The 13,067-nt window shown below is 31.9% G+C and overlaps 1 protein-coding gene across 15 annotated transcripts in view; it reads right to left on the bottom strand.

Moving 5' to 3' along the window:
• Positions 1-13,067, bottom strand: part of MIPOL1 (mirror-image polydactyly 1) — a 321,127-nt gene that overhangs the window by 33,181 nt on the left and 274,879 nt on the right. Inside the window, exon 16 of one of the 15 annotated variants that reach the window (XM_073211326.1) lies at positions 618-10,265. The exons of the other annotated variants lie outside the window; for them this stretch is intronic. Within the exon in view, the coding sequence (XP_073067427.1) occupies positions 10,226-10,265 (40 nt within the window). The 3' untranslated portion in view covers positions 618-10,225. Of the gene's footprint in view, positions 1-617; positions 10,266-13,067 lie in introns of those variants that run through there. 15 annotated transcript variants of the gene reach the window in all.

The raw sequence follows: 13,067 nt of genomic DNA on the forward strand, positions 1-13,067 counted from the left end.
CAATCCAGCATTAAAGAGTTCAGACATCTCATTGTGTTTTGATCCTGTTTGTTCTATCCTTGCAGGATATTTGCTTTGGAAGAGGAGATTTATGGCTGAAGAACTATGACTAAACAGCTTATTTGCTAAGATAAACTAACCTGAAATAGTATCAAGGTATAAAAACTATTAACCACTGGACTACTAATTAATAACCTTCACTTAAAGGAGAAAAAAAAGTACACAAAGATCACGTTTATGAACAGTGCTAGTGCTCTTTCTAGGCAGGTAATAATAAGTAACAATAATAAACCTCAAATTAGCAATTCCAGAGAAGCCAAGCTGCCATATCGCAAAATACCACAATGTAACAAATAAAGTTGACACTCTAAAAGCAAAAATAATGTGAACAAAGCTTTAAACAGGGAAAAATGTTCATACCATGTATAATAAAAAGCTAATTTAGGTATTATCCAAAGAATACTTACAAATCAGTAACTATTGATCAACAATCTAATACAAAAATGAGAAAAGGTCATGAATTGAAATTCATACAAAAAGAAAAATATATTGCAAATAAAATATTAAAAAGTGCTGTACTTTATTAATAATTGAAGTAATGCACATAGAAATGAGGTAATTTTTCATCCTTCATATTGGAAGGTTACAATTTTTGATATTGTTAAATAGGGGTGAACCTTGGGGAAATAAGCATTATCACAGATTATTAGTTGTTGATATAACTTTTTAAAAGAACAATCGGCAATACTTAGAATTAAAAAGGCACACGTTTTTTGAAAATTAAATTTTTCATTTCTAGCAATTTACCCTATAGATTTATTGAAAAAACTATACAAAAATATGTTTACGGAAGACTGTTCACTGTAGCATTGTTTGTAACAGCAAATTTTAAAAAACCCAAATAAGCACACCTAATTCTTTTTTTACAGAACTTATACTCTAGTCTGTAAAAGATATACATATTGAGTAATTTTTAAAGATTCAAATTATAATTTTACAATAATTTGTATTGACTTGAAATTAACAACTAGTGCTTAGAGTTTTGAAAGTCTGCAAGTAAGTTACTATTTTAGAGACTGAAATTTCAATGTTAATATATATATTTTTTGCACTATCAAGATAGTGCCTTTACTTTTCTTGGGCACATCAGTATAAATTCTTATTCATGACGGGCAAAGCCATAAGTTCAGCCTAGTCCATGAAGTTACTACATCACCTAGCATTATAAAGCAGCATATATACAACTGCCCTAACCAGAGGCTTGACATAAAGGAGAGGCTGATATTTCATAAAGTTATTAAAAATCCTATTTAAAAATATTTATCACTTTTGTGATACTTCTGTCTGTAAAACCTAAATAACTTTGATATGCCATAATCTCTGAGAAATACTATGGCATAAAAGCCATTAGGAATATTCTCTATTTTTTTCCACTGATACTCCCTATCACCGAGGGAGGATCAATATACTATCGTAAAGGAATAAGTGAGATCTTTCCCTTCCTAGATTATAAACTCAGTGATGGCAGATGCTGCTTTCCTTAATTTTATTTAATAGTGATTCCCACTGGTAGACATCTAATGCCTACCTCAATGAGTGGTGAACAGTACATACGTGATTAAAACAATACTGGAATTGGAGAACAGAAGAAATAACGTTTCAAAGAATTTTCTAAGTGCCTTCAGATAATCTGAGGTACATGGGAAAATGTAGGCACTACTCTAATTCAACTTTTGTCTTTTCATTATTTAAAGCTCTTTTTAGTCTTATTTTATCAAAACATCTTAACGGTGGTTCATTCACTGATATTTTTGTTGTGGCAATAATCATGCTTATTATTATTCCAACTTAATTTTTGGCAATCTTTGATGTTAATAATCATAATTATTTGTCCTTCTAAAATAAGCTTCAGTGTTTAATGCATTAGATAACTTAAAATTTTGCTGAATTTCCATTGTTATTGAATTTTTAAAAAAACTATCGCTATCATCACTAGCAGCATCCACATCAACAACAAACAGATCTGCAGTGGCAATAAAATTGCAACACTTCATACATTCAAATAACATTGACTGGCTTTTTCTACATTTACCAGGGCCGAGCATTCCCTCTGGCCCCCGCCTCCATCATTATTTTGTTTTCTCATTTTTACTAACAAGGCTGGCTTAAATCTTGACTCAAGATTCTGTATGAATCTTGATTTGAAAGGTAAAAAGTCTTATTCCTCCTTCTTTGTTTCTTACACTAGTTAGCAGCACTTTGAGTTTTAAGACTGACATTTTTAAGTACGAAGCTGGGCAGAACTGAGAGCACCACAGATCCTGCTAATTGCCCTGTTCATGATCTATCAGTTTCTGAATACGCATGATACTTGGTACTTATTTGGCTCAGGCTTTGGTTTCCTGAGAAGTTTTGACCTTGCTTGTACCTTAGGGTTCTTTAGACAGGATCTTGCAGATTTTCAGAGAATTGTGATTGTATCCTGAGGTCAGATTGTAGTTGTGCATTTTCCCACAACTATCACTGCTCATAAAGCATTACGATTACCTGAATGCCCTACAGACCACCAATTTTTAGCTACCATAGGCCCACTAAAAGTAATTTACTAAAAACTTGGTGGGAGGCAGCTTCTGTATGACTCCCAGTGATTTCCTGCCTCATGGTATTAACACCACTGTGTAATCTCCTCCCCATTGGTGTGGACTGGACCTAGTGGCTTTCTTCTAATGAACAGAATATGGCAAAAATGGTGGGATATTCCTTCTGTGATTAGGTAACAAAAGGCTGTGACTTTCATTCTGCTAGCTTACTCTCTCTCTCTCTTTCTCTTGCACTCTCGCTGTTCATTCTAATGAAGCCAGCTGTCATGCTGTGAGATGCTCTAAGAAGAGGCCCACACAGTAAGGAAGCAAAGAAGGGGATGAGGCCTTGAATGCGAGAGGAACTGAGGTCTTAGTCTGGCAGCTTATAAGAACTGAATCTTGACAACAACTGTATGAGTTGTCTGAAAAGTAGATCCTTCCCAGTCAGGCCTTGTGATGACTGCAGCCTTGTGAAAGACCCAGAGCCAGAGGACCCAACTAAACTCACTGAGGTTCCTGACCCTTAGAAACTGTGAAAGAGTAATTGTTATTTTAAGCCACTAAGTTTTGGGGTAATTTGTTACATAGCAACAGATACTTTTATAAATCTTAAAAGGAAAGTATCTTTTGTCCTGAAACAAAACGTAATACAAAATCATGTTTTTCAAATTATATACTTGTCTGGTTAATATGTATCCACTGTACCTTTTAATATAATACAAGTTCATTATTAGCAGGAAATGCATACAGCAAAGAAGAGTTGTGATAAAAAATATTGCCACATATGTATGAATGACAGTTTTGAAACCTAAACTGATTCTTGGCAAGATGGGTCAGTGAAAACTTTTGGATAAAAATGATCAGTTCTATTGCAAGGAAAAATTTTCTAACTAGTGCTCTTAGGTCATTCCTTGTATTGTGAAAATCAAACATTATAGGATGTTATCCAGACTTCTCAAATAGACTAATGGTAAGGTTACCATGCAAGACAGCTGCAAGCTTTTTTTTCATTAGAATGTTTGACAATAAATGTAAGTAATATCAATCCCAAATATTTTCTTAAATAGATCTATTAACAATTTGAAGGATTATCTGTTATAAGTCTAAGTTTTGAGAAACTAAGATATCTATAAAGATATCTACTTGGATATCTCACATAACTACTTAAGTTAAACTTGTTCAAATGTCTTTCCATTTTGCCTCTGTTCTTCCTTTAGTCTTCCCAATCCCAATAAATGGTATTTCAATGTATCAGGTTGCTCAAGACAATTACTTGGGAGTTCTCCCTGAGACCCTGCATACCACCCAAAGAAGCCTTCTGCCTGAATGCCATGTAGACCTCAAGTCTACTACTTCTATCTCCAATGACACTCCCCTGGTCCAAGTCACTACAATTTCTTACCAGTGTGATTCCTTCCTAATGAGTCTCTCTACTCCTACTCTTCTTCCATCTCAATTTATCTCCACACAGCAGTCAGAGTTATCATTGAAAAATGCAAATCAGAACATGGTCTCTGATTAAAATCTATCAATACCTTCCACTGTTTGTAAGATAAAATTAATAAATGGAAACTAACAGACAAAAAAGCCTTACCAAGTTTTCCAAGGTTCTTTAAGATCTGACTATGCATACTATTCCACCCTCCTCTTATGTTCCAAGCTGCTTTCTGGCTGCAAGACCCTCCTTGTGTTTCTTCAGTATGCTAAGTTCTTTGATTTAGCTTCCCCATGGAGTGTCCTCCCCTCCTCTCAGACTAATTCCTATTTATACTTCTGGTCCACCCTCCTCCCCTAACACAAATCTAAATTAGATCTCCCTTATAGCTCTTATATTCTCTTACAACTCTTAAGAACTTTGGTCATTGCATTAAATACAATTTGTAATTATGTATTTACTTGTGTGACTACTTAATACGTGTCTCTCCTGAAAGAAAGTTTGCTTCAAGAGCTCAAGGTAGAGCTTGGTTTTTATTCACCAGTGTCTGAAACATAGTATATATTTAAAAAAATATTTTTAGAAAAGAGACATGAATAATAACTGGGAAAATATTTAAATCATGGCCTTTTATCCATTAGTAATTTTTTCTTCCATCTTTTTAAATTTGGAATGAAATATATTCATTTTTGAGATCTGAAAAAAAGTGCAATATTTATATTTGGTATTGCTATTATAACTCATCTATTTACTTTGTCTATCAACCCAACTGTAATGGTTTATACTCCACTTTACAGTAACTAATTAGGATATTTACATCAGCTAACAATAAATACAACCACTTTCTAGTAGTCAACAGTGCTATTTATGAAAGTGATAAAATCTATCAGGAAAACAGTATCAAAGCTATATTTTATCATGGAAGTACAGTCTCATTAAATAATTAGGTTGCCAGATGGGTCAACTATTTGATTTAATTTTAATGAACAATGAAACATGGCATTGAGTAAGAATTATTAAAAATGAGTAGCGTAACATGATTGCTAAAGTAAATTCTTCAATGCATTCATCTTATTATCTTCTAAACAGACTTAATCAAAGTAGGGTTTATGTTTAAATTGTTACTTAAACGTTATTTAAAAGTTTTGATTTACTTTTGCTATCTACTATAATATAGAAAACATATGAAACCAATATAAAATTCAATTACTAAAGATAAAAATTTTATTAACACGTTCCAGTTTCATTCCCTAAACAAGAAATATGATTTTGTATGTATTAATTTGCTCGAAGGTACCACTAACATGTAGCTTCTCAGAATAATTACTTCAAATGTATTCCTAGGATATAAACATTTTTGTTTCACTAGTCACTGGATTTATTATTCAAAAAATTATGAGCAATACTGCTGTGAATTAATACCACACAATAAATGATGTATTCTATGAAAGTCAAATGTTTTCAGTCAATATAATCACAACATAGATTTTTCTGGATTCATGTATTCACTTATAGCTTGCTTATAACTCACAGAGATAGGAAAAGGTGTTATTGTTGATTTATTAGTTCGAGAACACTAACCATACTCAGTAAACTGGAAACACTAGCTGTGGGGCTACTATCATATAACAGCAAGTTGTAGAATATTTCAGAGCAAAATCGGAGTGTTGGCATAAGAAAAGATAGATGTTATAAATGGGACTAGCAAAAACTAATATTTAGTAAGTCCACTAACACAAGCAAATCAAGTCTTAGAGCTCTATACTTTGCTCATGATGAAAATATTTACTTAGTATTTGAAAGCATACAGTCAAGTATTCTGTAATAAACTATTAAATTGCTTTTTTTGAAAAATGTCCTTTTATTTGAAAGTACGGAAAGAAACCATTAACATTTATTTAATACACTGTAACATGTACTTTTTACAGCAAATGATTCCTTCTTTCAATAACTTATATCCCAAGGTAACTAATTCAAGTGATTTATTTGACTTTAATGCATTTGTTGGGGGGTTGGTTAATAAATAATGAAAAGTATTTTAAAATATGTTTTTGAGGAATTAAATGTTTTTTTAAACAATACAGAACATGTTAAAACTTACAGACATAAAAAGGGTATGCAGAACTATATAATGAAATTCTCTAAAACATAATTTTTTATTTGTAATTTAAAAATTCACAGTGGATCACGCAGCCAAAGGTGGTAATTTCTGATCTGAGTTCTATTTATGAAGCCAAAGCATTAAATTATTACTACATATTTTGTCCTTACTTATTTATCCAGCCCTTTAAAGTGGACTAGTTTGAGACCTTCTGAGTGCATATGAAAGAGCAAAGTGGAGGTTAAGCAAAGATCAGCACAACATGTTCATGATTCAATCCCTCAGTTGATTTATCACTCAGCTGAACATAGCTGGTCAATGTGTTGTTTTTGAGTATACTTTTTTTCTTTCTCAGTTGTAAATTGTTTGACTTCCACCCCTAATGGACCACTGAATACTTAGAGGAAGCAGTAAGTACATTGATGTTAAAATACAAAATTAATCAGGGGCATACAAATCTCTGAATTCACCTCAAGATTTTCTTTACCAGTGCTCTGAATTGTGTTCATTTGATCTAAGTTCTTACAGTGTTTATTTAGTAGTTGCTACGTAAAAAACACAGTTAAAGAGAGAAAATATTAGAATATTAATACTTACTTAACTTTTACATATATGAAGACCAAAACACCTGTATTGTGTTACTTGTGTCCAGCAAATGGAAGCTGAAACCTCTATGATTTCATTTTAAAAGTAAAATGTTAAGAATTCTAAATACCATCTCACAAGCAGTTATTCAATGTCATAACATGTTATCAAATTTTTATCTATTTTATAAGTATTAATATATATAAGCTTAATACACCATTATAAAACAGTAAATTATGCTTTTTCTTATATAGCTGAAATAAAACATATATGAATATTAAAGATTTTACCTAAGTAAAATTTATAAAACAATCAATGCAAAATTAACTTCTTTATCTTATACTAATGCAAAAAAATGCTTAAAACTCTACCAAAATTGCTATTAAAAGTATCTAAGAGTTGAGAAAAGTTGGGAAATGTTGCTGTAACATTGCTGTAGTTTTTGATCATTTTAAACCCAGAAAGGTTTCAGTTAATGATGGAGGAAGTGAATCACTGATTTTTATACTGCCAAATGAAATGCAGCAAGCTAGAATAACTGGTTAGTTTTATTAAGATATCTTATTAAGATGGCTTATTAAGCTACTCACTGTTGTTTTCATAGGGCTTTAGGCTGATACTAAACTTTAAAATGTAGGATTCTTTCCTTCCTAACTTTCATAAAAGTCATATATAATTAGCAGTGAATGAAATTTTCTAATGTCAACATTTCAAATTTTGATTAACAGGGAATACAAATCAACCTTATTTAAGTTTAATTCAAAAGACTGGCAACATCCTTTGGGAGACTAGTAGGGATAATATATCAATGTACTTTCACATTTCAGACTAAGTTAGAGGTCTACAAAATAAATGTAATATTCATCTTATTAAGCTGGAATTGTCACAGTAATTTTCTTGATCTGATTTATCTATGATTCAAAAAACCCACACATTCTCAAATTGAAATCAACATTTAGGGTCTTGACTCCCAAGAGGACCCAAATGTTGATAGATATGATGACGCATCTATACAGATGACTGAAACTAAGACAAAACAACAGTTTACAGAAATGGTACAGATAAAGACCATGAAGCAAGAAATAGAAACTTAGACAGTGTTAGGCTTCCTAGACAGTAGATAATTAAAGCACTGGCTAAATTCCACAGGGTGGGAAGAACCACAGTTGTTCAGTTCTCTTATACCACTCTCACTTCTGAACATGAGACACCTTTCAACAGAAGTCATACAAGCTAGAGTAACTTTTTAAGTTATCATTATTATTTTTCGAATGAGGTTAAACTAGGAGTGTTCTTGTTTCTGTTTTCCCTCCAGCAGTGTCCTTTTCATCTTTTACAGAGTATTCAGGGACAGAAGTAGGGTGTGAGGTGAATGAGGCTCTCAATTCCGGTGAAAAATTTAAGGAGGTGTGGAAAAAAAGTCTCACGAATCAAGATAAATAATACTTCAATGCAATATTTAAAAAAATCAAAATTAACACAAACATTTATCATGATAAACAAAATACCAAATTTAAGTAAAGAAAGGATTAGTACCTACTCTAATACTGATAAAGTCTCTAAGGCAAAACTTCTTTGCATTGTAGTGAGTTCCTTTAAAAGATGAATTTTGATAAAAGGTTGAATGGTTTAGGTCTATCTGCTATCATTTACATAAGCACAGAATTTGAGTAAGATAAATTTCTAAAGTAAATTTTAATAATAAATACTTAAATATTGTTCGAAGGTACTTGACATCCTAAATCCCCAGGTCTAAGCTCTCTCTGATTTTTAAGCTCTAAACTCCTTGGTGTACGCTAAGAAAGTTTTCCCAAACTCAGCTGACCGAATCTAGTGCCAAATAGCTTCTTTTAACACATTGTATGGCTGATGGATGGTTTGTGCTTGGATTAAGCATGCTGGAGTTGTAAGGTGGCGATTTTCTAGTTCTATCATTGTATCTACATTTATTAACTGCTATTCTTCTGCACAAAAGGGCTTTTTTTAGTACCTTGATAGATTCTAAAAGCTAAAAATTATAATCAAGTTCAGTCCTTTTTTCGATGCATAAATTATCCCAAATTTGGTCAGCGGGGACATTGTCAAGCCGGCTCCTGTGTCCTGTCAACATGACTCTATTACTCTTTGAGTACTTTCTTGATTTTTGGCACAAAAAGATATTTTAGACTTACTGTACTTTCCCTGCTCCAGACCTAGGAGCTTTAGTACCATTTAGTGGAAAATGCATTTAGAAACAAAATCTGGATGTTAGGCATGCCCATTGTTTCTAAAGCCTTTGCAGTGGATAGAGCTAAAAAAAAAATACATATTTTAAAAGTATGAGTTCATATAGATATTTTCAATTCACAGTTCATATTAGTTTCTTTTTCTTAGTGTCATTTATTTTACAGTGACAATCTTGGCTCCTAATAATACTTATTTACATATTTGCCCAATACACCAATATACATAGTTTCAAAATTTTAATAACCAATAGTATAACTCAGTATGAATCTACTGAGCAAAGCTGAAGATTTTTTACATTTCTTTCTGCCCTTAGAATATATGCCACTAAGGAAGTATAGTCAGAGCGTGATGATCAAAAGACACTTTATTTTCTTTCTATAAGTACTTATCAATTTGATTTACAGCTACATGCATTTGTTTCTATTTGTATTCATTTTCAGAGTTTGCTTTTTATCTTTTATATTGATTTTAATTTCTGAATATTTAAAACATAACTAAATATGGTTCAAAAGTCAAAATTATACAAAAAACATAATCAGAAAGTTGCACATCCTATGCCTGCATCTCTTTCCCTTCTATCTTCAAAGGTAACCATTTTCATTAGTTTGTAGTTCATCCTTCCTATTTCTTTTATTCTTATTTTTCACACAGAAGGCAGCATATTACAAGTACTTGATTTGTTCCAATAAGCAATATGTCCTGAGATCACTCAGTATTGGTTTATAGATCTCTTCCTCACTTTTTTTTAATGGTTGCATTGTATTCCACGATGTGAATATGCCATAGTTATTAAACTATGCTTCTATTTGGGTTGTTTCTATTTGCTATTAAAATAGTACTGTAATCCTTATGTTATTTCATATTCATGGAGGTATATGTTCAGGAAGGATTCCTAGAAATGATCTTCCTTATGCAAGGAGTTAATGAATATGTAATTTTGTGAAATAGCATCAACTCCTCCTCCACAGCATTTTTTTTTTTACCATTTGCATTCTCACTGCTCATTTTTGAGAGTGCATAGAATCCTCTTTATTTCCAGGTTCCAAGATCTATGTGAAGAGTATTTTTTCCCAAAGTTAAATGGTACTTACTTTATGTGTCTAAGGCAAAAATACTAATTTTTTTCACTTACTATTTCTGTTTCCAAAGAGATGGTTATAAACTTTTATTTAAAATGCATATTTATAAGTAGAAGATGTTCTTCAGTCAACAGGTTGCATTTATAGAATGCATTATACTTTTTAAAGTAATTTTACGCACATGAATCTTATTTGATCCTCAGAGCCATGTTTTGAATCAGGGCAAGTATATCAGCCTCACCTTCCAGATGAGGAAACTGAGAAGAAACAAAATTTAATGACTTTTACATACCCAGTCAATGACAGTCAAGAGTCCTGTTAGTTTACTGTATTTCTATGAGATACTAAGTTGCCTCCCCTTTAACTTTTAATTCTAGCTCTTTAATTTACTAGATGTTAGAGTCACTTACTAGATAAAAGTATAAGGAATACTGACTTACTCATTATGTTTACTTCACAAATAGTAGAAACACAAAGCTATTAATAAGTTATTTAAGTCCATATGTTAAGCTTATTTAAGCAAAAGCTTATGTAAGTTCATATTTTAAGCAAAGTAAATTTGGGTTTCACTCAAAAATTTTACAGTGTTAATCAAGTTTAATAATAAAATTTATTCTGGAAAATAGACCATATTTTAATTTAAAATAAGATTCGGTTATGTAAGCACAAGTTAACAAGTTGAATACCATCAATTACCTTTTAATATACAAGCAAGTACTATGAATTTTCAAAATCTTAGAAAATCAAATGCAAACTAACAAAAATGTAATTTGAAGACTACATTAAAGTTCAAAGGCCTCCTTTACTAAACAGTGTCTCTTTGTATTCTCTGAAAAGGTAAGGAAAATGTTTCATTCCAAGTAAAAATATTTTGGACTCAATTTTTGATTAGATTGATTCACCCCCGAGAAAGGCAATATATATTTATCCTATCAAATGAGCTTCAATATTAAAGGATGACATTAACAAAAATTATAAATTGAGAGTCCTCAAGCAGAAGCAATAAAATCAGTGAGTATAAATATAAACCCTGATTTTGGTCTCTTTTTCATAATATAAACTGTTTTCCATAAAATAGAATCTGCAAGTTAAAGATGTCATTTATCTTTGAAGTTGAAAAATAACAAAAAGACTTTAGACCCACATATAAAAGGTACTCTTTTTATCCTTTTCTGAGACATTGACCTGTATACTCATTTAAAAATGAACACCACATCTTTACGTTATTAAATCTTTGTTTTGATCCATTAGTATTCACCAAAGTGCCATTTTATAAAACCTCACACTGAATAGACAAGGCTGGAGGTGACCATCTGCAGCTTTAGAGTCTGCGTTTGAATTGATGAAAAGAGCTTTGTGTTTTCATTGCCAAGTTTGATTCTTCCAGTCATTAGGAATTCCCCTCAGATCGCATCAATGAAGCCGTACTCTCTTACACCCATGTGTTAAATTCTCTTCTCCTCATGGTTTCCTTTGGCAGCTCTACTCAAGAATGACTATTGGGTCTTAGCCACATTCTTCTCACAGCTGTGTTAAAAAAGAGCATCAGAAAGTCTTCCTAAAACCCATATGTGTATCTGGTCAGTTCTCTGTCTTTGGGTCACCTCACATTGTGGTGTGATTATACAGAGATTTATTCTTGTTCTTGAACTGTGCTACTCCCATCATTCTGGGAAAGATTAGGCCCTCCAGGCAGTTAGTAGGGAACTTCTTGGAAGACTGACATGAAATACACAAAGCTCAGAAGGCACATTAGTTTAATTTAAGAAAGAAGATGTCTCAAGATTTGAAATGCTTATATGTCATTCTTACCATTATATAGCTTGTCAAAAGACAAATGATAACATAAAAAATAACATATGCTTTCATATGCTTTTAGGATATTGTTGTATGTAGCATAGGAAAAAAATCAAATGATGATGATGCTCCAAGGACTATTAATTTGAATGGTATAAATGCCAAAGCAATTAAAAAATTAAAATAAGTAAGTTTACTAAGTTCCAGATTTGCTGTATAATTTTTTTTGGAGTTTTATATTTGACTTTTAGTCAGTCTTTCTACAGAAATAACTAATGAAGTAACCCACAGTAGCATATCTTATTTTCTTCTTTATACTTGGGCTACTAACTGAAGAAAACCTTTCTGATGAATTGTCCAAGAATATATGACAGTATATGGAAGAAAGAAGGTGCACTTCAGCCTGCTACTATACACTAGATGCTGCAGAATGATTATTTTCTCTTTAAATGTAAATAATCAAGAATGAAGCTATGTATGGACGATCGTTATGATTTCACCATCAGACAAAGTTATAACCAAAAGATCCTTTCATCTTGTATTTATTGAGGACAAAATGTGCACATGGTTTAAGTCCCTGACTTAGTGGGGAGAGATAATCAAATACGGCATCTAAGAATCCAAGTGAAATATGTATTTCTACTTGTTCTTGGTTCAGCTTACTTGTTTTCAAATAATATTTTGGGAATAAAAATCTATACCTAGTAAGGAAGTGTAGAACAGATTTTAGATGAGTATTTCAAAGATTTATTGGAAGAAACCCAAACTCTGATTCATGTAAAAATGTAGAAATTTTCTATCTTATATTATATTCAATGTTCTATGTACTTAAGAACCAAAAGCAGAGGAGGAAGTTCTACGTGAATTATCAAGGATAACTGAGTAACATCCAAGCAGGAATGATGAAAACTTCTAAAAAGCTAATTTGTATAATAGCTTCCTTTTCCCCTTTGCTACTATAAAAGTATTCTAAAGCACACTAGTGGTTAGCATATTAAGTTACTTTTCCTGGGAAGTTCAAATCACTTCCTATATCTTATTTTTATCAATTCTAAAACTGTTTCTAGGTAAGATGGATGAGTTCTCCTTTTTTTGACAGAAGTACCCAGGAGCAGTGTTGCCTGTCAAGGGTAAAACAGTAAGACGGCTTGTAACTGGGGTTAAGAACAGAACCAAAAAAAAAGGATACTTAGATCATATGGCCACTCTAAGGAACATACATTTCATTTATGTGTGAAAAATCACATTCAAATGTCTTTGAT

Source organism: Manis javanica, chromosome 8 (assembly GCF_040802235.1).
Source record: "Manis javanica isolate MJ-LG chromosome 8, MJ_LKY, whole genome shotgun sequence".
In the NCBI taxonomy this organism is placed as follows: Eukaryota; Metazoa; Chordata; class Mammalia; order Pholidota; family Manidae; genus Manis; species Manis javanica.